This window comes from Nannospalax galili, unplaced genomic scaffold, assembly GCF_000622305.1.
Source record: "Nannospalax galili isolate Female #2095 unplaced genomic scaffold, S.galili_v1.0 scaffold1398, whole genome shotgun sequence".
Taxonomy (NCBI): Eukaryota; Metazoa; Chordata; class Mammalia; order Rodentia; family Spalacidae; genus Nannospalax; species Nannospalax galili.
The window spans coordinates 99,251-126,368 of NW_008342016.1; the positions used below are offsets into that span (position 1 = coordinate 99,251).

Here is a 27,118-nt window from a genome sequence, read left to right on the forward strand (position 1 = left end):
TGCAGAGGCAGGAGATCTCTGTGAGCTCAAGACCAGCCTGGTCTACATAGCAAGGCCAGCTGGGGCTACAGGGAGACCCTGTCTCAAAAACAAAACAAAAAACAAGCCAACAAAAAAGAAAAATACTATTTTTATTTAAAAATTATAAAAATTCTACTTTTATAAATAAAAACTAATATTCAGCCTTAGTTTATTTTTTAAATGCATATAGCACTAAAAATTTTAAACCTATAAATGAAGAGCTAGGCTTGCTAGCACACACCTGTAGTCACAGCCCTCAAAAAGGCAGGAAAGTCTCTTGAGTTCAGGAGTTCAAGACCAACCTGCATAACATAGTGAGTCCATGAAAAAAGTTCCAAATGAAAAGTCAAAAGCAGACAAAACTAAGCTACAGTGTTAGCTTACTTCCAGGGAAGAGAAAAGACTGAGGTCACAGGGACTTCTGGCAGCTGTGTGATGTGTGCAATTCTGGTTCTTATTTATTTACCCATTTTCATTGCTGGAGATTAAACTCAGAGCCATGCACATGCCTAGCCAGCGTTCTGCCACTGAGCTACCATCCAAATTCTCTCTTAACTTGGGTAATGATGGGTTTGATTTGTGATAATTCACTAGACAATTATGAATTGTTTTGCACATCAAATGAATTTTTTAAATATGCATTTATTATTACTGTGTGCATACATGATGGGGGGTGCATATGTCTCAGTTCAAATGTGGAAGCCAGAGGACAACTTTGAGGAGCTGATTTTCTCCTCCCACCATGACATGGGTTCCTTACCCTCTGTGCCATCTCGCCAGGCCCACATCAAATGATTTTTAAATAATAACAGTAAACATAAAAAGAAAACAAAGCATGTTCATCATGCCTTAGAACATCTGTAAAGCTACATTGTGAACTGCAGCGTTTGAAATTCTCCTAGAGTAAACACTAATGGAAAGAGCCGAGAGATGTTCATCTCACCTCACTTAATTGAGAAATACCATTCGCTCTCCAGGAAACCTGTTTCACTACATATGCATCAGCACCACCCACTTTTTCCTGTCATTATCTACCTACCAATGGCAGTGACTATTGTCACTGTGGCTGACATCTACCATTCTCATAAAGGGTGCTTTCATTTGGAGAGTGGTGGCCTCACAGTCACAGGGAGAGGTAATCATCCCATATCCACACAAGCTGTCATTTGGTTTGGCTCCTTCCAGCTTCTATAGTTCCCCTCCCTCCCTCCCTGTCCTCCCTGTCCCTTAGCATCAGTATCTGGAGTATGTCCTCAAGATCATCCTTGGATATGAAACTAGTCTTTAAATTATGTGGAGTTTTGATGCACATAAAATTTGAATTTACGTAAGTGGATTCCACTGTGATTAGAATTCTCTTCTTTCCCTCAGCATGTTTTGAGGTTGGCTCCACTGCCCTGTGCACATTTCATTCACAATTTCTAACAGCTGTGGGGATTACTCAGTGTGCAGTTACTGTTTGTTTATAAATCTTTTCCTCTTATGATGAGCAGCAACCAAACACCATAGGGAAGATGCAGCTTCTCTGAGAGCCTCCCCAGGGTTGATACAATGCTGTCATAAAACATTAGTGTTCCTTACAATCCCAGACACAATCCGAATAGCAAAATCCCGAAAGGTCAAACTCCTTAAACTCCAAAATCCCTCCCCCATCACAATCTTGAAAGACTAAAATCCTAAATGATGAAATCTTGGAAGTCAAAATCCCTCCGGACACAGTTGCTGTTTTTACAAATGGTAATATAAGAGGAGCAAAAAGTTCCTCTATGAGGAAGTGCCACATAGCACATCATGGTGAAAACTTCCATTGAAAAATGGATCTTTTGTCAGTACCAGGACTCCTTCCAGCTGAATTCTAGGACCTCTTAATGAATCCAAGCTGCTTTTGCCTGGAGTGGCCAGTAAAGTTACTAACTGGTTCAAATATAATTATGTGCACTGTAGGGTAAGAAGACACTTACACAAGACATTGCTGTTCCACCACCAGCACTGTTTCTGCCAAACCTGTATATGAGTATTGTGGAATGGGTTTCCACACACCCCAAACAACTCAAGACTATGGAACAGATGAAGGGAAAGTTGAATAGGAAATAATTCATTTGGTTTGAAATCAGAAGAATTTCAAAATGAGTCATGTCATGCAAAAGATGTATGTGGATGTATTCTCAGAGGACAGCTGTGACCTGCAAGAAAACAACAGCTATCCTCTGCAAGCAAGACTTCAAAACATCGATAACAACCATAAAGGTGGGCCAGCCCTCAGGGTCTACCCCTGTGCAATTGCTTATCGGCTCTCCCTACAATGTACATTTTTATCTGTCAAATATTATTTTTAGTTTTCATATTTCTTTCTTTACAGCTTTGTCCCCTCACTTAAACTGACAACCTCTGGTCACTGCATATGTGATGGTGGCCCATGGTGGGTGTCCAACATGCTGTTTCAGGTGACTGCAGCCATAAAGCAGTGCAGATATAATTGCCAGCCACAGTGATACGCCTTTGTATACCTTTCCTTTCTTACTTTATGAATGTGGTTCATTTTCCTATAATTGTTAGACCTGTGTGACTGTCATTAACATAGCTGGGTACTCTGTTGGTAAAAATATACATGTTATAATTGCTATTGTGAACTTTATAAAGTAGCCTGTGAAGAGTTCTGTATTTTAAAATTTTGCCTCTCAAATAAAACCCTATTTTTTTCTTTTCCTTTCTCTTCTTTTTTTAAAGATAGGGTCTCATGTAGCCTAGGCTGGTCTTGAGCTCACTATGCAGTGGAGGATGACCTTCAAATTCTAATCCTCTTGCATTCACCCAAGTACTGGAATTATATGCATGAGCCATCACACTGAGTTTTTCAAGTCCTCCTTAAAACTGTAAATAAATGTCTTTTAAAGAAATTTTCAAAATTCTTTATTCCAAAATTACACTTTGGGAACTTTGATCATGGACAAGTTTAGATTTTAGGGATCATCATCTTCCAAGAGCTTAACATTCAAAAATTGTGTATTTGGCATCATGGACCTAACCCATAACCCTGGGTTATGGCTAAAGCCTGTGTATTTACCTTTGCAAGGTGGAGGCTAAATGCACCCTTTAAACTAGTTCTGCATCATGTTATGTTTGCATTTCCTTGGCTGGCATGGACGCTGCATGTTTCTTTCATAAGCACAACAATGGATTTCTGGCTCTGTGAATTTCCTGTTTTTATCCTTGGCCCATTTTTCTTACTAGGTTTTTCCAGGCATCTTCCTAATTTAGTCTTCCCCAAAGGACAAACGTTAAAGTACACAATTGGTAAATTTGACACCAAAATAAGTAGTTCTTTTCCAGGAGTGACATTAAACAAAAATTCAAAGTAAATGAGCAACCAGATGGGGGAGCTAACGCATCAAGGGAACTACTACTCTATCTTGTTTAGTCCGTCTGCCCCAAAGACACAGAAGCCAGTGTCATGACCTCCCCATTCTATAGATTGTATAACAACCCAGAGAAGCTCATTTACTCACCCAAGATCAATGTCTTCATTACTTTCTGTTGCTGTGATAAAACACCAAAGGCAACTTGGCAGGAAAGGGTTTATTTCATCTTCCAGATCCCAGGCAGTCCATCTTTGAGGGAAGTCAGGCAGGAACTGAAGCAGAGATCATGGAGGAACACTGCTTACTGGCTTATTCCTCTGGTCTATGTTCCCCCTTTGTTATACAACTCAGGACCACCTGCCCAGGGGTAGCACTACCCACAGTGGGCTGGACCCTCCCACATCACTCAATAATCAAGAGCATGCCCCACAGACATGGCCACAGGCCAGTCCAATGAAGGAAATTCCCCAAGTGAGGTTCCTTCTTCCCAGGTGTGTCAAGTTGACAACCAAAGCCAACTATGACAAGTAGTTAACTAGAGATGGAGGACAGTCTGGAATGGAGACTCATTTGATTTAAAAGTCTGGCCTTTTAATAGTCACCCTCCATTTTCTTCCAGCACATTGAGAACACCAGCCCATCACTTGTCCACCTAGTCTCATACCTTTTGCTCCTTTTCCCCTTCAATGTCCATATTCCTTGACATCAATCACAAACCCAGAGACAGTTATGGCTTCACTCTATGAGCCATCTGAGTTTCACAACTGCATTGCTAATTAATTCCTTGTCTCCTAACTTGTATTTTCTACCACACTCATTTGCCCACATCCTGGCCTCTTTTTTCACTAAGAGGCAAGTTGCACCCAAACTTAGATTTCTTTGGTCAGTGAGATTGGACTGCCTAAGCTTCTAATTAGTATTCCCACCTAGTATATCACAGAAGTCACACATTACACCACACTCAAATGGATATATTTCCAAGACACTTACTCCGCCCTCTTTCTTTATGCCCTATCTACATATCTCATGTAAATCAGCCCAGACTTGTGTCTCTAGTTCCAGGCAATTTACTGAAAATTGGTGTGCTGTTAACACCAAGATCTTTCCCCCAAATCAATTCTGCATTCCCATAAAAATTTTCCCTAGCACAGTCCCTGTCAGTGGTGGATAGAATCACAACCATCTCAGCCAGGTTAGAGCCTCAGTAGCCCTTGACTTGTATCTCTCACCTCCAGCACCCAATGGGTTGGATTTTTGAGCACCTTTTTGAAAGTCCCTAATTTTTTCTCCATTTCCTTCAACTCCTGATTTCTCACATGAACTATCAAAATTAAGTAATTTAATCCAAGTTAAATGTAGCAGCACAGACCTGTAATCTCAGTACTTGGGAGATGGAGGCAGGAGAATCAGGAGTTCAGGGTTAGCCTAGGCTGCATGAGACCCTGTTTCAAAAAAAATAAGCAAACAAAAAACAGCTGCACTTACATACATGCAGGGAAAGCACTCATGCACATAATATAAATATAAATTTTTTTTTTTTGGTCTTTTCAAGACAGGGTCTCTCTGTAGCCCCAGCTGGCCTGGAACTCACAATGTAGACCAGGCTGGACTTGAACTCACAGGCTGCCTCTGCCTCCTGAGTACTGGGGCTAAAGGTGTGGGCCACCATGCCCAGCAAAAATAATTTTAAAGTCCAGATGGTATATAACCAGTTTCGGAAGCTTAAAAGATTTAACATCAAATGACTAGTAACAAGCTGTAATCTATGTTTTAAGGAAACTAGCTAGAGTATATGAGTTGACATAAACAATGAAATAATTCTAAATAAAATATCTGAACTTAGAAATTCTCAAATTTTTAGCCCCAAAGCATTAAATTCATCTAGCTAATAATCTCACAGTACTTGCTTTTATGTATTTTACTTATAATCATCAAAATATTTTCAGAAAAATGTTAAATTTTAATGCTTTCTCCTTATAGCTAAAGTCTATGATCCTTGTTTTAAAGATTAGTTTTCCTTAGAACACCATGAAAACAGAAATATAAAGTGATTTCAGACACATTTTTCAAAATTCCTATTTATGAAAAATGTCATGAGCCAGCAAGGTGGCTCATTGGGTAAAGGTGCTTGCTGTCAAGTCTGACAACTTGAGTTCAATCCTCAGAATCGACATGATGGAAGGAGAGAACTGACTTCTGCAAGTTTCTCTTCTGACCTCCATACATACACCATGACACAGTCAATCGATGTAAAAAAGCATTTTCCAAGTAGCTGTTGCTTCTTATTTGCTGCACAGAAGCCAAAATGTTCTTGAACACAAGTATAATCATGTGGACAGAGTGATAGAGACAGGATCAAACAACCCATCAGGCCTAGACTCTAATGCTGACAAAATCCCATTTCACCCATATTTTACAACGACATCAAAAAAAATCGTAGCATTCTCCACCTCAAGCCAATTAGGCTTAATATTCGTCACCCTAGGAATTAATCAACCACACCTAGCATTTCTTCACATCTGCACTCACGCCTTCTTCAAAGCCAAAATAGTAGGAGCCAGCATAATTGAAATTATGACCCCTTCTGTGAGACTGAACTGTAGATATCTCCTGTGAACCTATCTGTAGCTATGGTCTCCTCCTATGAGCCAGAACTGTGGTCCCATTAGGTGAATCTAGAGCTATAATCCCCTTTTGTGAACCAGAGCTGTGGTCCCCTTCTGTGAGCTAGAGCTGTGGTTCCCTCCTGTGAGATAGGGCTGTGTGATCTCCTCCTATGACCTTGGAGCTGTGATTCCCAACCATGAGCCATGGTTCCATATTTCTCTGGTGGTGGGCTGATGATGGAGCAGTTTGGAGGATGTTGGACAGCAGTTTCAGACTTCTCTAAGTAAGCACTCCCCACATCCCCAACCCCCTGAGGTCCCAGGTTGTGCATGGCAGTGGCTTTGCCTCTGTGTTGGGCTTATGCTGGGGACAGGGGAGGTGTCTGTCATTTGCAGATTCTGGTCTTGGGAAGACTGATTCTCTAGAATGGCCTTCCCACCTCCTTTTATGGCCAGCTGTGGTCTTGACTCCACATGCAGTCCTGGGCCTCTCCCATTTCCAGGCACCAAGAAGTTTTCCATCATTTTTCTATTACTCTTCTACAGCCCCAGTGTACATTCACCTGTGCCCTACAGAACATGTAAAGCACCTAATGGAACTTCTAGAGATAAAAATCACAGTCCAGGAAGTATATAAGCTGAGAACACCTGATGCCTCTCACCATTTTCTGCAGCCGTTGGAAAGTCGCAGGATCTATATTTGAGTGTGGACTTTGCAGTGCAGCCGTAAATGGGGGGGATGCCCACTCCTCTGAAAATAAACCCCCACCCTATGCTCTGTTAAAAAAAGAAAGAAAGAAAGAGAAAGAAAGAAAAAGAAAGAAAGAAAGAAAGAGAAAGAAAGAAGAAAGAAAGAAGAAAGAAAGAAAGAAAGAAAGAAAGAAAGAAAGAAAGAAAGAAAGAAAGAAAGAAAGAAAGAAAGAAAGAAAGGAAGGAAGGAAGGAAGGAAGGAAGGAAGGAAGGAAGGAAGGAAGGAAGAAAGAAAGGAAGGAAGGAAGAAAATGATAGGTGTTTGGGTAGACAGATGAGAGGGATCTGACTAAACTGCAAGTGGATGGACTTGCACTAGGGAATGTTTGGGGACACTGACGACACAGTGGGCCTTAACACCCAGGACAGAGTATATGGGCTCCAGTGGGAGGGGTTATGGGACAGTGCTAGTGGAGATGGGCTATAAACATGATTCAGATTGTTTGAGATATTCTGTATGAAATACAAAATTTAATAAAAACAAATTTAAAAAATAAAATAAAATTCCTGTAAAAAATGAATAAATAGCCAGGCAAGGTGGCACATGCCTTTAGTCCCAGCACTTGGGAGGCAGAGGCAGGTGGATTTCTGTGAGTTCAAGGCCATCCTGGTTTACATAGTGAGTTCCAGGCCAGCTGGGGCTACAGGGAGACCCTGTCTCAAAAAGACTGAAAAAAAAAAGAATAAAAATGAAAAAGAAAAAAGGATATGGGAATGGAGATATTTTCCAAAATAGAAAAAATGAGAAAGCCTAAGCAAGTGATGAAGATCTGTGTAGGTTTATTATGATATACAAAGGATGAGACATAAATAATATATTCATAATCTTTAAGTTTCTAAGGTCATAGTTTAGTCAACTAGTTTAAGGAACAAAGTATATATCTAGTCAAGGTTTATCTGAGAATATTTGGTTTTTCACCCAAGCTTTATCTACATAACACATGGTAATTAAAAGTACCAGACTGGTAGAACTAATCTTCTTTGATGTTTAACAGCCATACTTTGAAGCCTATACTAATCTGGTCAGAGGGACTTAAAGGGCAGTTTTTGCCCCTTGCCCTCCAAAGTCTACTAAGTTCCAGGGGACTATGCAACATCTCTCAAAATGTCCTGTAACTGGTACATCACCTGTCCTCTTGTTCAGGGAAGCCATAGAGACCCCACCAAATGGACTTGAAACAGTGTCTAGTCTACAAAGAGGAGGGTCAACTCAGAGGAAACATCTATCCATGCTTCCAAGTGAAGCCAGACATGGTTGAGCAGGACATTTGACTTATCCTCACATAGGTGGAATTGCTTAAAAAAAAAAAAAAAAGAGCCAGGGGCTCCTCCCAAGCCCAGGTGACCCCTGAGAAACAGATCCTCAAACGACCTTAGGTGTAAAAATAAACTGATTTATTTGGGCCAACTGTATGTTCTTAAACACCCAATAGGAAAGTATAACCAAAGAGTAAAGTCATCAGTATATTTCTTTAAAAGTTCAAGGGAGGGGCTGGAGAGATGGCTCAGAGGTTAAGAACACTGGTTGCTCTTGCAGAAGACCCGGGTTCAAACCCCAGCACCCATGTGGCAGCTAACAACTGTTCATAACTCCAGTCCCAGGGGATCTGACAGACTCTTCTGACCTCTGCGGGCATTGCACAACACAGGTGCACTTACCTACATGCAGATAATACAGGCATACACATAAAATTAAAATAAATAAATAAAATTAAAGGTCAGGCATGGTGGTGCACACCTTTAATCCTGGCACTTGGGAGGCAGAGGCAGATCTTTGTGAGTTCGAGGCCAGCCTGATCTACATAGTGAGTTCCAGGACAGCTGGGGCTACAAGGAGACCCTGTCTCAAAAGACAAAAATTAATTAATTAATTAATTAATTAATTAAAAGGAAAAAAGTTCAAGGGGATTACACTTCCCAGACATTAGGCTTAAGTCCCTATAAAAAGTTATTTAGGGGGCTGGAGAGATGGCTCAGTGGTTAAGAACACTGGTTGTTCTTGCAGGAGACCCGGGTTAGAATCCCAGCACCCACATGGCAGCAAACAACTGTCCCTAACTCCAGTCCCAGAGGATCTGACAGCCTCTTCTGACTACCCCAGGCATTGCACGACACAGGTGCACTTACCTACATGCAGACAAAACACACATACACATAAAATAAAATTTTAAAAAGTTATTTAGACAGTTATCTCTCATTGATGATTTGTTCTGAATCAGAAACTGCTGCTTAGATGTAAGACTTCAAATCTTGGTCTGCAATACTGTAGTGCCCACCTGTAGCTAAGGGAGACAACCCACTATTATTCTAAAATGATAGATAAATTTGTTTTCTCCCCCTATCCTCTCCTATTCACCAGTCAAGAACTTTCTTTTCCCCCTACAGGTAAGAGTAATGCAATTTGGGAGTCTTTTAGATAGACCCACTGAAGGGGTACTCCAATTGCCTCACCCTGCATCCCTGTTCAACATGAAAGAAGCCAGAGCAGTCTGCATCCCAATTCCCTATTGGCAAGTTGGGTTAACCTCTTCAGAGGATGGTGTGATAAGAATAGGAGGTAAGAATTCATAGGTAGTTAGGATAAAAAGACCCCAAAGAAAAGTAGCCAGTTTCTTGGCTAAAACTCACAATGTCCTTGGGCCTCTTAGAAACATACTCTGTTCCAAAGGCCAAAAACGTCGAAAGTATTTGGGAGATTTTATCTAATCCTTAAAAGGTTTTAGGGTTACCTCTTCAGAAGGGGTAATGTTAGAGTAACCAAAAGCCCCATTAAAAAATAATGAGTACATGAAATTATCAGAAAAAAGTGATGGGGAGATATGGGAGGAATTAGAAGGTGGGAGTGGACATGGATTTGATCAAAACACCTTATATGCATGTATGAAATTCTCAATAAATTATTTTAAAAAATAAAAAGAAAAGAAGAAAAAAGAAAGTAAGTATCTCCTTATGTAGGAAAAAATATACTCATAATTGAGAGCTGGGAATCTGGCTCAGTTGGTAAAGTGTCTTCTGCACAAGCATGAAGACATGAGTTCGGATCCTCAGCACCCACGTAGAAGCCTGGCACAGTGGCATGCATCTGTAACCCTAAGACTGCAGAGGCAGAGACAGGTGACTCCTCAGGGTTTGCTGCCAGCCAGTTCAGCCAAACTGGTGAGCTCCAGAACCTTGAGAGACCGTGTCTTAAAAATAAGATGGAGAAGCCGAGCTTGGTGGCACACACCTTTAATCCCAGCACTGGGGAGTTCAAGGCCAGCCTGGTCTACATAGTGAGTTCCAGGCCAGCTGGGGCTCCAGGGAAACCCTGTCTCAAAAAGACAAAAAAAAAAAAAAAAAAAGATGGAGAAGTTAGGTGTGGTTCCTAGCACTTGAGAGGCAGAGGCAGGCCAATCTCTGTGAGATCAAGGCCAGCCTAATCTACATAGCGAGTTCCAGGCCAGTTGGGGCTACAGAGAGACGGTCTCAAAAAGACCAAATGATGATGATGATGATGATGATGATGATAATGATGATGATGATAATGATCATGATGATGATGATAATGATGATGTGGAGAGCTATTAAAGAAAACACCTGGCATTGACTTCTGACCGCCACTGTACCCACATACACACATGAACGCACATAAGCATGTACAAATATACACACCACACGCAAAAATATGTAAGAATATAATTATTTCAGATGTGTCCCTTGAAAACAGCATGTATTGGCTTTCTGTTTAGTCTAGTCTGACAGTTTTTGACTTTTAACCTGGAATTCAAACCATTTGCACTTGATGTAATTACTGTATGAATTTAAATTCATACCTTCTTACATGCTTGCATTTTTCTCTACTGGCTACACTGCTTTTTAACTCATTTTTTATTTTATTATTCTCATTCCTTTTCCCAGTGTTGGAAGGTTTACCCTCTTTTTATTCTATTTCAAGTGTTTTTTTGTTTCTCTGTTTTTTTGTTTTTTACATTCCCTTGAAGTCATGTACAGTATATTTTTTCACTTAGCATGTATTGAGTATCTCTACATAAGGCATGAAGCACAAAACCACAGAGCTAAGATCACAAGCATGACTCCAGTATTACAAAACATAAATCTTAGCTAACCTCTTTTTCTTTTGAAGAATCACCAGTCTTCCAAGTTCAGACCATTATTTTTTCGTTATGCAAATATGTGTTTTTAAACAGCAAATATTTTATTAGCTTATTGTAGAGACTGTCAACTATTGCATCAATCTTTTTCTCAGAGACATACTTTATGTTTTGGTCCAGCATTTCAGGGGACTCATCTGCTCTGGAACATTACAGCATTCTCATACACATTGCTTCTCTATCCTTACAACCTTAGGGCCAAGCATCTTGTCCTCACACAGACAAGGACACGTCGACTGGTGTTTTCCCAGGATCACACAGCCATAAAGTGACGTACTGGACTTCGGCCTAGATTCACATTTCTGGTACTCGTATTTTTCTTGCTCCACCAAAACATCCATCAGGTTTGCCAAATGTATGCTAGAGAAATTGTCATATGCATGAGTACTTTTAAGAATAATGAATTTTTAGATATAATTTACATACCACAAAAATTCGTCCTCTTAAATGTATAAAATTAAGTGATTTTTATTAGATTCACAAGGTTGCACAAGCTTATATTTCTTAGGCTAGGTTTCTGCTTTAGTGTCATCTAGGCAACTATTATCTAGTCCAAGGTCACAAAGATTCATAAGTATATTAGTATTTGTCCTCTTCTGAGATAGTCCAAGAATCTGGAAATGTTTAATTGTTCTGCCAGTTTATATTCTATTATTAAAACACACGCCCACCACACACACACACACACCAAAATGCCATTTTTTAAAAATTTTGTGTGCGTGTGTGTGTGTCTGTATGAATGTATGAGTGTATGCTATGTTTGTGCAGATGCCCACAAAGGCCAGAAGAGGGAATCAGAATCAGATTCTCTGGAGTCAAAGTTACAGGTGATTTTGTGCCACCTGATGTGGGTGCTGAGAACCAAACTTAGATCCTCTGGAAGAGCACCAAGTGCCCTTGACTGCTGAGCCCTCTCCAACCCCATGTAATGTATTTCATGAAGTAAATGTTACTTTAGTTGTATGTATTTACCACAGATTTGTTCTTTTTTTTCTGAAATTCAACCTCTTACCAGACTTATTTTCCTTCTGCTTGAAGAACTGTCTTCAGATTTTCCTTCTCAGTGAGCAAGTGTCGCTTTTAAATTCCCTCCATTGGTACTTAACATCTTTATCTATTTGTCATGTAGATCTTTGGTGTAAGAGTTACTTTCTTTCACTACATTATCCTGCATCCCATTCCTAGTGCTATTGAGAAAAGTTTTCTGGGAGGTAACCCATTCTTCCAAAGCAGCCTTTTTATATTTTTAAGTTTCATTATGATGCACATTAGTCCTTTTTCACTTATCCTAATTAGGATTTGCTGAGTTTTGTGAGCTCATGGCTGTCACTCATCACTTCAGGAAAACCTTCCTTCATGATCTCTTCAGTATTGTCATTGCAGCTCTTTCACTTTTTGGAACAAGTGTGTTTAACAGTCTCACAGCGTTTATTTTTTATTTTTTTGTACTTTTGAGATAGGGTCTCCTGGTAGCCCCAACTGGCCTGAAACTCACTATGTAGACCAGGCTAGCCTCAAACTCACAGAGATCTGCCTGCCTTGAGTGCTGGGATTAAGGCACCATGCCCGCCCCTTGTCTTCTACTTTTTGACTCACTTTCTATCTTTGGTGTCCCTTTCTAGATAGTTCCTTCTGATTTATAATCCAGTTTACTAGGTTTCATCTGGTATTAAACATCTCCATTGAGCTCTAAATTTTGGTTAAATTTTCAGTTTCAGGATTTCTCCTTGGTTCTTTTTCAAATAAAAAATAAAATTGGGGCTGAGATGGCTCAATAGTTAAGAGCATTTGCTGCTCTTGCAGGGACCCAGGTTCGGCTCCCAGTACCCATGTTAGGTAGCTCACACCCACCTGCAACTACTGTTTCAGGGGATCTGGCACCCTTTTCTGGCCTTCACTCCACCAGACACACACGTGGCGCATATATACATACATTCAGTAAACACTCATAAAAATTTTAAATAAAAATAAAATAAAAATTGTCAAATAACGTCAGCATCTTTGATTCATGTGTTCTACTCATTATTTCTATGGATTATGGTTTATGTTTATTGTCTCATTATATTCCTTCACTTTGTGAAATACTTCAGGGCTGGGGCTGTAGCTCAATAGCAGAGTACTCATCTAGTGTAAATAAAGCCCTTTGTTTGATCCCCAGTAAAACACACACACACACACACACACACACACACACGCACACACAGCCTTTTTTTTTTTTTTTTTTTCTTTTTGAAACAGGGTCTCTCTGTAGCCCCAGATGTCCTGGAACTCACTATGTAGACCAGGCTGGCCTTGAACTCACAGAGATCCACCTGCCTCTGCTGGGATTAAGCCTTTAGAAATAACTTGAGAATTTAAATGACATCATCACATTCCAGAGGTTATTTTCCCCTCGGGTACAGGAAAGTATCAGCAGTAGTAATCCATGAGCAGTATCTCTGTTCTTGAGCTGCAGCACAGAATACCTCCATTTTATAATCTCTTTATTAGTATTTTTATGCATTAGTAAGCTTTTTTCTTTTTTTAAATTTATTTTTATGTATACGAGTGTTATTCCTGTAGGTATGTAAGCACAACTGTGTCGTGCAATGCCCATGGAGGATAGAAGGCGTCACATCCCCTGAACTGGAGTTACGGACGGTTCTTAGCTGCCATATGGGTGCTGGGATTTAAACTCAGGTCTTCTGCAAGAAGAGCAGCCAGTGCTCTTAACTGCTGAGCTATCTCTCCAGTCCTAGGCTTCCCTGTTTTTTAGTTTTCAGCCAGCAATTCCCTAGGTATGATAAACTCCAGCCTAGGCTAGTTAGGCCTCACTAGCCACACTGAATTCCACGGAACTATTTTTTTTTAATATTTTATTTTTATTTCATGTGTATGAGTGTATTGCCTGCATGTATGTGGGTGCACCCATGTCGGGCAATGCCGCAGAGGTCAGAAGAGGGCTTTGGATTCCCCCAGAACTGGAGTTAAGGACGGTTCGTAGCTGTCATGTGGGTGCTGGGAATTGAACCTGGGTCCTCTGCAAGAGCAGTCAGTGCTCTTAATCGCTAAGCCATCTCTCCAGCCCGGAGCTATTTTTTGTTTTAATTTTTATGTCTATGTATGAATTTTTTGCCTACATGCATTTAACTGTACCCATGCATGCAATGGCCACAGAAGCCAGAAGATGCCATTGAAGCCCCTGGAGCTGGAGTTACAAATGGCTGTTAGCTGATATGTGGGTGCTGGGAACGAAACTTAGGTCCTCTGGAGGAGCAGTCTTATTTTTCAGATGCAGTACTAGGGATGGAACCCAGGGAATTGTGTATGCCAGGCAAGCACTCTACTACTGAGCACACCACCCCCAACCCTTCAATCAGGCCTTGTACTGATGTTCCTGTGTTTAAAGCTATTTTTCTATGATCCTAACACTTGAAGGTCAGTGTGACTTTAAATAGAATCTGAGTCTTTTTTTAAAAATTCTGGCTCAGTTTTGCCTTAATTTTTAAATTGTGACACTAGTCAAACTCTTTTTTGACTTGTGGACTCTGAAAACTTTTACCTTTATACTCAGAAACTTTTTTAAAGAGTAGTCTTAAGGATGACTGTTGAAGGTTCATTTTCCTGGTACTCTATGCTCTTTCAATATGAATCCAGGCTTTCTTTTATTTCAGGAATACTTTTTTTTTTTTTTACTTTTAAAAACTCATTTTAAGATAAATTTCAGATTTGCAGAATGGCATGGAGAGTATAGGCTTTCCTGTAGAGCCTTGGCTCTCCTCCCCCAAGGCCTTACTTGAATTTTGCCAGTTTTTTCAGATACCCATTTTTGAAGTCAGGGTCTTACTCACAATTTTGTATTGTATCAGTTAATTCTCTTTAGTCCTTTCCTCTGTTAAAATACTTCAGGTTTTTCTCATCTTCTATCCTGACACTTTAGATGAGCATTAGTAATAAGCTGTCTCAAGGAACAGTCTTCTGTTTGAGTTTGTCTGACAGTTTCACAGAATTGGGATCAAGTTGTGCAATTTTTAGTTATGAAAAAAAAAAAATGTGGGCTGGAGAGATGGCGCAGCAGTTAAAAGCACTGACTATTCTTGCAGAGGGCCCAGGTTAGAGTCCCATCTGTAACTCCAGTTCCAGGTGATCCGATGCCCTCTTCTGATCTCCTTGTGTAATGCATGACATGGGTGCACTTAGTTTCTTAAATGTGTGTACTTTCTTTGTGTTCATGTGGGGGCAAGTATGTGTGGACATGTGTGGAGATCAGAGGCCCACATCAGTGTCTTCTTCTATCACTTCCCACCTTTTAAAAATTTATTTTATTACTCTGTGTTTATTAAGAGGGGAGCATTCATAGTACTTATGTTATCATCAGAGGACAATTTTGTGGAATTGGTTCTTGGCTCCTCATTGATTTCAAGTTGTCAGGCTCATGTGGTTCGGTAACAAGTGCCTTTACCCACTAAGCCATCTCACTGGCCATCCACCTTATTCAAAATAGAGTCTCTCACTGAAACTAGAGCTCACCAATTCAGCTAGACTAGCTGGCCAGCAAGCCTTAGAGATCATCCTGTCTCCCCAGCGCTGGGATTACAGGCATGTGTTACTATAACTGGCTCTTTAAAAAAAAAAAAAAAATTTTTATTTTATGAATGTTTTGCCTGAATGCATGTAAGTGCTCCACATGTGTGCTTAGTGCCCACAAAGGCCAAAAGAGGATGTCAGATCCCCTGGAATTGGAATTACAGTCATGAGCCATCATGTAGGTGCTGGGAATCAAACCTGAGCTATCTATAAGAGCAGCAAGTACTCTTAACTCCTGAGTCATCTCTCCAGTCCCTGCAGTTGGCTTTTTATGTGGCTATTGCAGATCCAAAGTTGGGTCCTTATGTTTGCAAGGCAAGCACTTTTACTGCCTGAGCCACCTTCCCAGCCCATGTATACTTCTTGGTAGCTCATATAAAGGGATTCAGGAAGTCAAAATGCTTTATTCTTGGTGATAATGAACTTTAAATAACTTGCCTAAATTGGTGTCTACCATGTTTTCATCTTTCCCTTCGTAATTAGCATGACTCTTGGGGGAAGTAGGTTTTGAAGCACAAATGGTCAGGTGTTAGGCAGACAGGACAAGTCCTGGATGCTAGGGAGAGCTAGAAAACTTATGTTCTACTCATTACTCCTAAACTTATCTTTTTTACCTCCAGAAGCTGAGCTCTTACCAGTTCGCCAAGATTGTTTTACCAAAGACATCATTACTTCCTTTGTCACAAACACCAGCGTACCCTTTGGACTCCTATCTGAACCTCTTCCCAGCACTTGATACTGGCTACTTCTTTTTCTTAAACCATCCTTCCTTCTGACCAACCTTCCTTCTAGGATTTAACAAGCCAATGTTTCATTCTTTCTGCTCCTCCCCTCGTTAGCCTTGTCCTCTAAATGAAGATCCTGTTTAGGGCATTATCCAGGCTCTCTTCTTACAGCTGCTTCAGCTACCATTTGTAACTGACCCCCACTCTTAGCTCTTGGTTTTAGAATGTTAGCCCTGAGCACCTCACTTTCAAATACATCAACAATATATGGTGATCAACAGGAATTTCGAGGACTCTCACTTTCAATGTCAAAATCTCTGCACATAATTCAACTTTTTTTGTCTTCTTGAGACAGGGTCTCCTTGTAACAGCTGGCCTGAAACTCCCTATGTAGATCAGGCTGGCCTTGAACTCAGAGCTCTGCCTGCTTCTGCCTCCTGAGAGCTAGAATTAAAGGTATGCACCACTACGCTCTGCACATCATTCAACTTTTTATAGTGATCTCTCTACTGCTTTTTAAAAGTAACACTACCAACTCCAAGAGCAGAACACAAGATGCTTTCTGTCACTGTCCTACAATAAAGCATCATCTCTTCTGAGACTTCTGAACTAAACTTACAATATGCTTTTCTATTTTCTGTCTCTTTCCTCCTACATCAAGGACCACCAAGCCCTGCTTTTGTACATTTTGACTGAATGCAAAACTCAAGTTATCCAGTCACTTATATATGACTATGGATACTTTTGTCTTTCAACCAAGTTGAACAGTGTGACAGAAACCATCTGGTCCTTTATGGAAAAAGTCTGCTGACCTCTGCTATGAGCTGAGGTTAAAACCAAAATAAAGGCTATCAAGACCCAAATCCGTAAAATGGGTCAAGAGGCCATGACCTAGGTTCTGCCTATTGTACTGCATCATCCCATCATACGTGGGTCTAGCTTCTATACTTCCACCACAATGAACTTCTTTCAGGGCCTGAAAACCTGTGCTTTTATTTCAAGGCCTACATACCAAACCCTTTAGAATGCATCTGGCTTCCCTAACCTCCATCACATAGCTCACCTCTGCTCTTCTCTCAGGTCTCAGCTTAAACATCACTTCTTCCATGTAGCCTCTTGTGAATTTCCCATGCTAAGGGTTCACTGGTTCCCACAGTCCTGTTTAACCTGCTGGAAACTTCCTGTTGTCCTGCATTATACTGTCCTATTTCCTACTAGAATGTAAGCAGACACAGACCCTTTCTGTTTTGTTCAGCAGGAAATCCTCAGCATTTGAGTTTCTGACACACAGTAGTATTCTCTATCTGCCTCACTAATGAGTCCTGTCATGTCTTCTGATATTGTTCACATTCCTGTGTTTCCACAAATCCTTTAGTTGTATCAGCTGTCACGGTGCATCTGGACTATTAAAGGCCTCACAATGAAGCTGACTTTTACAAAACACAAATTTGACCATACTATTCGATTGTCTAAAGCCCTAAAATTGATTTTTTTATTACTTTGATAAAAGTAGTACATCCTCAGAATGGCTTATAACACCTTTCTGTAATCTGGATTTTACCTGCCTCTCAAAACCACCTATGCTTAGAGTCCTAATGATTTCCTTCCAGGCCCCTAATTTTAAGTGCTTCCTCAACTCTGAAATCTTTGAAATGGGTTCCTACACCTGTCTAAAAGCAATTCCTCACACCTCCCTTCCTTTTTATCCAGTATTGTCTACACATATTTAGGGGTCATCTTAGACATCTCTAGTGGCCAGAAGCTTATTGATATGCCCCAAGTTCAGTTAAGAGTACCCATGGAGGGACTGGAGAGATGGCTCAGCAGTTAAAAGCACTGGCTGCTCTTGCAGAGGACCTGGGTTTCATTTCCAGCATCCACATGGTGGCTAACAAACATCCATAACTCCAGGGGAATCTGACACCCTCTTCTGACCTTTGCAGGCATTAAACAACATGGGTGTGCTTACATACATGCAGGCAATATACTCATACACATAAAATAATTTTTTAAATATTTTTAAAAAAGAGTAACCAACAATATAGTACTTTCTACTCCACTCCTTTCACCCCCCCAACACACACATTTGTAGCCTTAATCACACACAAAATTATGTATCAGACTTCCTTCCCACTATATTTCCAACATTTATCACAGTGCATAGTATGTAAGAGTTCGATAAGTATGTGCTAAATAAATGAACTTAAATGCTTCAACACTGAAGCTATTTTCTTTACAATTTCAAAAGAAAACTGAAAGCCTCTGTTAAATCTGTTCTCTCAGGGTGACAAGATGGCTCAGTGGGTAAAGGAGCTTGCGCAAAGCTTGATGATCTGAGTTTGATCCCCAGAGCCCACATAAAGGTGCAAGTTCTAGAACTGACTCTACAAAGTTGTTCTTTGACCTCCACAGGCTTGCTGTAGCACGCCCCCCACATCACACATAATAAAGTTAAACAAATAAATCTGTTGTTCTTTAAAACTTCTTGAGACTTCCAGTATCATATCCCTCAATTTACACCTAGTTAATAGGGAGTTCAAAGTGTTGTAGACAGAGATGATCATGTTGCTCTCATGCTGCCCATTCCAGCTCCTCACTGTTGAATTAAGGAGTACTTAACGTAATCCAAGCAGATCATAAGGCCCAAGGAAAGGACTGCTATGAAAAGGAGGGGCTGAGACAGTCTCCAGTCATCCACTTTCTGCAGCTGTCAACTATCAGGTAATCACAATTAAGTATCTTGGAGATTTGATTCTAGTGGTTAAAACCACAGGTTTTGTTTTTGTTGTTTTATTTTGCTGTTTTCTAACATGACCTCAAATACAAGCCAACTGAAGGAATCTGAAAGCCAGCAATTACAATCCTGAAGATGGTATAGAGTATCTTAGGCTGTATCTCCTTCAGTGTTGCTACCAAGCCTTCAGTGCTTTTGTTAGCATCCTTTATAAATCACAGAAATCAATAAATAGCAGAATGCATAAAACTAAATTAAAAGTCTGAGAGCGAAAAGGGATGCCTCGCTGATCACTAGCTGAACTTCAGGATAGAAGTACAATGATGAGAAATGTCATTCAAGTAAGACCAGACACTACTCAAAACACATGCCATCACGAAATACACTGCATTTTCTAAGCCTCACTGGGAACCCACAGAAAAAAAGCAGGGACCATAGCAGTGTTCCACAGGTCTAGACACTCATCTTTTCCTTGTGCTCCCCAAACCACAAACACTTAGCAAAAGTTTTGAGAACAGGTTATGTACCCTGCAAATAAAAAGCAAAAGGGCACAAGCCATTTACACTTATTCCACCTTAAGGCAACTTCTAATTACATTATCACTCACTTGTGTTACTGTTAATTATCTTTGGAAAAAACATATAAACATTAAGCATTTTAAGGCTCTTACACAAACCAAATGACAGTAGGTTTTTATTAACATATCTTACAATGTCAATTATTCCTAGTTTTTTAAATTTCTGCTTAATTATAAAGGTTGATTTAGCTTCTACAGTAATGTACTGTATTTAAATGATCATTCATACAAGATTATCACACCAGTACATTTTTTGAATAATATACACACATCACTCTAACTTGGACCTGTTATTTTTAAAAGTGGATTTATAAATGGGACTTATAAAAGTTAGGGGAAAAAAATTAAAGTTCTAGTTTAGCAGCATGCACATATGTATTCAAGTACAATTTTCAACCAAGTGCTTTTTTAAAATTTACCGGTGACTAATTCACCAATATCAAAATAAACACTATCAAATACCCAAATTTTAAAGTTAAGGCTAATATTTTCACTTCACATCCATATGCACAATCATAAACATTCCATTTTAAATATGTAGTGATCAAAGTCTGAATACATTTTACCATGTATATATAGCATCAGAGTTTCAAACTGCAGAATTAGTCAAGTTCATGAATCCTGTAACAGTATTTACTAGAGATGTAAATTAGCATTTTGCTCTTCAACCACACTTACAAATGGTCTGATATTCATAACGACCAATGCAAAATATGTAACAGGCTGAACTTATGATACAGTATTTTAAAAGTAGCAACGTGTTAGAAATAACAGTGATTTCATTGGAGAGAATCATTCTAGTCTTACGGAAAGTTATAATATTTTGGAAATGTATATAAAAATAGCAGGCTATTTCCATGTGTTTTCTTCTAGAGCTACAGGTAATTTTCTAATGTTTTCAATACATCTGAGTATGTATTACTCAGTTTTCTTATTTTAATGCAAGGCCATCATTTAATTTTCATTTCATAGTCTATAATGCCATGAAATTAAAAAACTTTTAGAACATGGATCTAATGTTATTTTTATATTTCATCATTAGATGTTTCTGAGTTTACTTTTATAAGTAAAAACATAATTTTATGTAATAAGCCATGGAAATCCAAAGTACTAGGAACTGCTTGATAGTACTGTTTTAAATAACCATCAAATTACTGAATCACTTGGGAAAAAATCTTGGTACCAATATATAACATGTTTTTCTGTAATCTCCCTCCCCTCCTTACTGAGTGGATTTTTAGCTCAATTATTCCCATTCTGATTTTAAAACCCTGCATACCTAAGTAGGTTTTCATAGCAGTTTCTATGAAGCAGAAGCATGACTACCTCATGAGGGTCAGTATCACTCAACACCCCCTCCATGAAACCACACAGAACCAGCAGTGATTATACTGCATGAATACAATACAGATGAACGTCTACAGTTGATAGGAAAGTTCCAAAACTTAAGATTCCTCTCTTGGGATGAATGAGCATTTTTCAGTCTAACCATATAAATAAAAACTTATTTGGTAATAAAAAGTGGACATGCACAGAATAAAAAAATCTGCCATGTGTATGCTCTTAAATCTTTTGATTTTATTGTAAAATCTGCTTGTCACTAACTCTCATTCAACTGAAATGGCAAATTTTATTTTTATTTATTTATTTTGTGGCACAAAAGATCAAACTCGGGGTTTTGTGAATGTTAAACACTCTACCACCGAGCTACATCTTCAGCTCACAAACTTTTGTTTTTAAGGACCTCCCCAACTCCACAGATGCCTTGCCCCTCCCCCAATATACTGCACTATATAAACAGCAGCTATCTATTTTACAGCTATTTTGATTATGTACCTGGGGAGAATACTTATGAAATTCCTGAGAATGAATTAAGTTTTCAGCAAAGCCTTAAACTTTTAACAGATTCCTCACAATAAGAAAAAATTTAAAGTTCTACTATTAGACCAACTTTTACTATACAATATTTCACATAAATCATGTTTTACATTTTTCTAATTACATACAGCAAAAATCTCAAATCAATACAAGAATGACAGAGAAAAAGATGCATTATATTAAGAAGATGCAAATTAAAACAGAAAGAGCAATAAAATTTCAAATAAATCACATTTACTCTATCAGTGAATAGCTGATATGCATTGTAGGGAAAAATCATTTCTGAATGATTTTTGTGGACAAGTTGTGCTTTTTATTAGTTGTGCACTTAAAAATGACCACTGAAGAATGATTTAACTTATTTGTTGTCCAGATACTTGAAAAAATTATTATATCATTAACGTAGTTACAAGCACCTAATTTTGGAAAGGCTTCATAATGTATGTTTCTTTTTATCCCTCAGCAAAAGTATTATTTTCCCCAAATTAAATTAAAGCTTATTGTTGATTAAACCAATTCTTAATGAAAATGATAATATAATGCATTGCTGAGGTGTCACAGCCCATTGTAATGTGGGCCCCATCTTTTATTGATGTGATCAAAAGTATGAGAAATCCACTGTTGCTCAAGAACTTTGTATCGCTCCTTACAAATGTAGAGAGGTTTGCCTCGCCTGGAATACAAAGAAAGAAGAAAGCATTAAAATAAATACAATCAGGATTTCACATGCATTTCTTCTTTAATATATTGGGGTAAAAATTGCAGTAATTTTGTTTGCTTTATATGGTGTATTTTGAATACAGAAAAATTATCTCAAAACTATAAATAACTATTCTAAATTAACAATTGTCAGAACTTCTTAATATTTAAAAAACTAAATTAGGAAGCATGGTATAGCACGTTGGTTTCTACTGACCAAACTTCACTAAACACATGGACACATCCAAGCAAGCCTAACCTAAGATCCCGGTCTTCTTCTCCATGAGCATCCAAATAGACGGAACCCCAGAGGCAGAACCGGTGACCTCGGATGATGATAATCACTGATGCATTGATTAAAAGGAAAATTCCTGTTCCAGCACCACAATTCTGAGAATGCTAAAAAAATTTAAAACATAACAATGCATTGTATAATCAAATAGTTCTCATAGCAAAATTAAAAACATCTTCAGTGTCTTCTAAATAAGTTATTTAAATTTTTAATAAGATTTCATCTATATTAAACTTGTAACCCCATTCCCACAGCCTATTAACATGTTAGAAAAAGTTTGGGTAAGCATTATCCAGGGAGCAATTTACAGCCAACCTAGTTTAGAGGCTAGCATCCCTCACAGCTTAGATGATGACTGTTTTCCAGCTCATTAAAAAATAGCAAAAGAAAGGAGAACTGAAATTGTATTTAAAAGAAGTTTTACTTACTTAAACACACTCTGAGTTTTGGGCAGGTTTGTTTTTTCTCCAGTTTTTTTTTTTTTTTTTTTTTAACTTTTCTGAATTAGGAGGAAAATACACATACACACACACACACACACACACACACACACACACACACACACAATCTCTAAATGTTTAATTCATAGACTATTTAAATGTGAACAGCTGAGAGTTGACCATATACCCCATATCCATGAGGCTCAAATTGTTATGAATTTGATGCTCTTTACTACTGCTTACCAATACACATTCACAGTAACTCTGTTGCTTGCAGCAAAGTCCTTTCAGGCACACAAAAGTGCCACAAACAAGGCAGACAGCTGGGTCTTTGGGAACCTTTGTGCACACGCTACAGGTTTTTCTATGGTAGTACTGAAATATGGTGTTATAATTCTCAGGCAACTGTAACAGGTGTGGTAATTTCCATCTTGACTCTTGGATAAGTAAGGCCTAAAACATCCAAATACATAAATATTTTAATTTTTAAAAGGATTATATTTTAGGGAGGAAAATCTGTCTTCAAAAACGGAACTTATTTCTTTATTAACAATTTTCTCTTTCTCATTTTATAAACAACAAAACTTTAGCAATTATTCTCTATCTTCATGTAGACTTCAATTATAATAGACATGAAATTTTAGACTAAGCACTCTAAGACATGTAAGTTTATTACTTAAAAGAAAAATATTAGCCTCTGAGCAAGCATGAAAAAATATCAAGGTTTGTCTTGAAACATGCCTAATGCAAACATTTTAAATAGTTAAACATTTTTTGAAACCAGGTTTTAACCTTTCACATAAATAATTCTTTAGCTAATTCCTTTTTAAATTAATTCACTAATTTAATTTTATATGTATGAGTGTTATACCTGCATGTATATAAGCGCACCTGTGTCATACAATGTCCACAAAGACAGAAGAGGGCACTGGATCCCCTGGAACTGGAGTTTCGGGCAGTTGTTAGCTACCATGTGGGTGCTGAGATTCAAACCCGGGTCCTCTGCAAGAGCAGACAGTGCTCTTAACTGCTGAGCCATCTCACTAGCCCTTTAGTTTATTCTTTAACGAAAGTCATAGTTGTAGCTCATCATTCCTATTCTAATGTTTTAGATGAAGCTCCTTCCTAGAATCGGTAAAATTCATCACACTTCAAGCTGTTTGGATCATTTGTATCCATAAGTGCCAGGTTACAATTCTTTTAATAAGCTCCCTGCTTGAAGCATGAAAAAATTCCAAGTTAGTTAAATTTCCCTACAGGGTATACATTATTTACTATCTTCAGTTGTACAAAAATACTGGTAATTTTTCTAGATTTTTCTCTAGTCACACTAAATAGTTCCATGAATATTTACTAGGTGACTAATCTCTATCAGACACTTTCTAGGAATTAAGAAATTCAAAGAAAACGAGTAATCTTTGTTCTATGAAGCCTTCTTTAAGATATATTAGCCAGCCACAGTGGTGTAAGTCTTTAGTCCTAGCTCTCAGGAGGCTGAGGCAGGCAATTCTTTGTGTGTTTAAAGGCCAGCCTTATCTTCATAGTGAGTTCCAGACCAGTCAGGGCTACATAGTCTCAAAATAGAACAAAAAACAAAAAAAAAAACAACAACAAAAATACACCTTAAAGAAACAAATGTGATAAACATGTGCTAAGCTCAGTATCATTCAGGGATGCAGAGCATCCTTATCATGTGTGAGGCCCTGAGTTGAGCCCTATCAGAAAAAGCAGGGAGGAGGAGCAAGTGTGATAAATACAGCAGCTGTTAACAGATAGAAGTGTAGTTATGCAGAACTACGGAAGGGCATAAGACAATAAAGAAAGACAGACTAATCTTCATCAAAGAGGCAACATTTATCTTAGCAAAGTCTCAAAAACTGATTAGTTCATCAGAAGGGTAGGAAGGTTGTTTTAGATAAAAGGAACAGGAGCAGTAGTAGAAGTTTTAAAGTGTACAGCACACTTACAAAACATTCTTTTATGATCTGAGTAAGGCAGTAGCAGGAGTGGTATAAATTACTGTGGAAACACAAGATGGTGAAGGTCCTTGATTGCCATGTGAAGGTTTCAATTTTCCTTAATGTATAAGGGAGCATCTCAATGATATTTAAGCAGGAGCATGATCCCATAAGAACTGTAAGATGCTAATGATTTAAGATCTATAAGCCATGTAATCACCAAGTTAAATATATTTCTCTCAAAGGTTTCTTACTTTTATTACCAGAAAAAAAATTCCCTATTTTCTTCACTATGTAAACAATCTCTGGCTTTGTTGTTGCCTTACTTTATCTACCAAAGGATCACCAGAAATACCCCCTGGAACAATCTTTTCATCATATTACCCCATTTCTCAGAAACTCTAGTTCTCTGGAGGAACTATAAGATCACAACACCCCCAAAATCCCACTGCCCATTCCTCCACTCTCTGGTCATTGCTATGCAAATTCCTTCACTAGTCAAGTGGGCAGCAAAAGCCCACATTTAAGAGTTAAAGCCATGATCATTTAATTTCCAGTTCAAATATTATTTTAAGCATGTGTGCTGGATAGCTTTAGTGTCAACTAACATATCTGGGTAGAGGGAGCCTCGATTGGTGAATTGTTTCCATTGAACTGGCCTGTGGCCACGTCTGTAGGGCATCTTCTTGATTAATGAGTGATGTGGGAGGGCCCAGCCCACTGTGGGTGGTGCCACCCCTGGTGGGCCTGTGTTGTATAAGAAAGCAGGTTGTGGGGGCTGGAGAGATGGCTCAGCGGTTAAAAGCACTGATTGCTCTTGCAGAGGATCTGGGTTCAATTCCCAGCACACACATGGTGGCTAAGAACCATCCTTAACTCCAGTTCCAGGGGAATTCAAAGCCCTCTTCTGACCTCCGTGGCATTGCACAACACGGGTGCACTCACATACATACAAGCAATACAATCATACATGTAAAATAAAAATAATAAATAAAATATTTTTTTTAAAAAGATGATGAAAGCAGGTTGTTTCAAAAAGACCAAAAAAAAAAAAATTTTTTTTTTTTCTCTGATTTAAACTAAAAGTATCAGGGCTGGAGAGATGGCTCAGAGGTTAAAAGTACTGACTGCTCTTACAGAGGACCCAGTTTGATTCCCAGCACCCACATGGCAGCTAACAATCATCCATAACTCCAGTTTCAGGGGATCCAACGCCCTCTTCTGACCTCCATGGGCACTGCACAACATGGGTGCACTTACATACATGCAGGCAATATACCCATGCACACACACAAAAAAAAAAGTAAAATATTTTAAAAATAAACTAAAAGATGACCTGAAATTTAAATTTTCTCATTATTCTCTTACCTGTTAGCACATCATCATCATGGCAAGCACTAATCTTTTTACATACCTTTCCTTGTTCTGCATGTCTCTCAGTAAATGACTTTATCTCAAAACACCACTGAGTTATAATGTCAAATGCTGGAACCGGCCAATCCAGACAGGAGGCACTGATGAATGGATGATCTGTTTGGTAAAAGGTTGGCAGAAGTCCCAGGCAGCTGGCAAGAACTGAAAATTCTTCTTCTTCCTTTTAGACATGAAATAACAAATTCTCAAGATACTTCATCAGGAACATAAATTATACATATTTTAATTGTCATCTTCACCAACTACTTTGGGGCAGCAGGAAACTTTAAGTCAACCAAAAAAACAAAAGTGGAGGAAGCAGAAGAAACACAGAAACAAGTCCTCATTATTGTACCCAAATATGCTTCAAATATTTTTCTTTGAAATTTAACTCTTAAATGTTAAAGCATCTGCTTTTATACAATTGTCATATATCTGATGAATTGTTTACAGAAGCTAGCTACTCTATAAAAGCAAAAGTAATTTTAGGTAAAGAGAAAACTACTCCAGGTTAAAAAGGCATATATATTAAGCTGGGCATGGTAGGGCATATCTGTAATCTCAGCACCCAGGAGGTACAGGCATGAAGGTGAAAGTTCAAGTTTGAAGAAAGAGAATGTGAATATAGCTTGGACTTTGACTAGTGAGACTGTGTCTCAAAAACCAAGAGCTGGGGATATAGCTGAGTGGTAGGGTGCTTTGCAAGGCTACAGGTTTGATAACCCACCAAAAGAGAGACATGCAGGTGGACTGGTTGCCAATGTGGATAAGGAACAACAACACAAACATGGAATTCACATGAAAAAGTACTAAATAATTTGCCTGAATCCATAATATACATGAGACAAAATCAGTTTTGTGTTCTTTTTTTTTTTAAATTAGAAGAAGCACTTCATTACAACAGCATTAACCTATTCAATAACATTTTTCTGAGCTAGGGTACATCTC

The 27,118-nt window shown here is 38.7% G+C and overlaps 1 protein-coding gene across 4 annotated transcripts in view; it reads right to left on the bottom strand.

Moving 5' to 3' along the window:
• Positions 1-19,589: 19,589 nt before the first annotated feature.
• Positions 19,590-27,118, bottom strand: part of Ubr3 (ubiquitin protein ligase E3 component n-recognin 3) — a 219,890-nt gene continuing 212,361 nt past the window's right edge. For 3 of the 4 annotated variants that reach the window (XM_029565774.1, XM_029565775.1, XM_029565776.1), the window contains exons 36-39: positions 26,172-26,351; positions 23,043-23,252; positions 22,327-22,466; positions 21,834-22,041 (exon numbers count right to left, since the gene is read on the bottom strand). In XM_029565774.1, coding sequence (XP_029421634.1) covers positions 21,924-22,041; positions 22,327-22,466; positions 23,043-23,252; positions 26,172-26,351 — 648 coding nt within the window. In that variant the 3' untranslated portion in view covers positions 21,834-21,923. Of the gene's footprint in view, positions 22,042-22,326; positions 22,467-23,042; positions 23,253-26,171; positions 26,352-27,118 lie in introns of all 4 variants that reach the window. The other variant, XM_029565777.1, reaches the window with a different exon arrangement.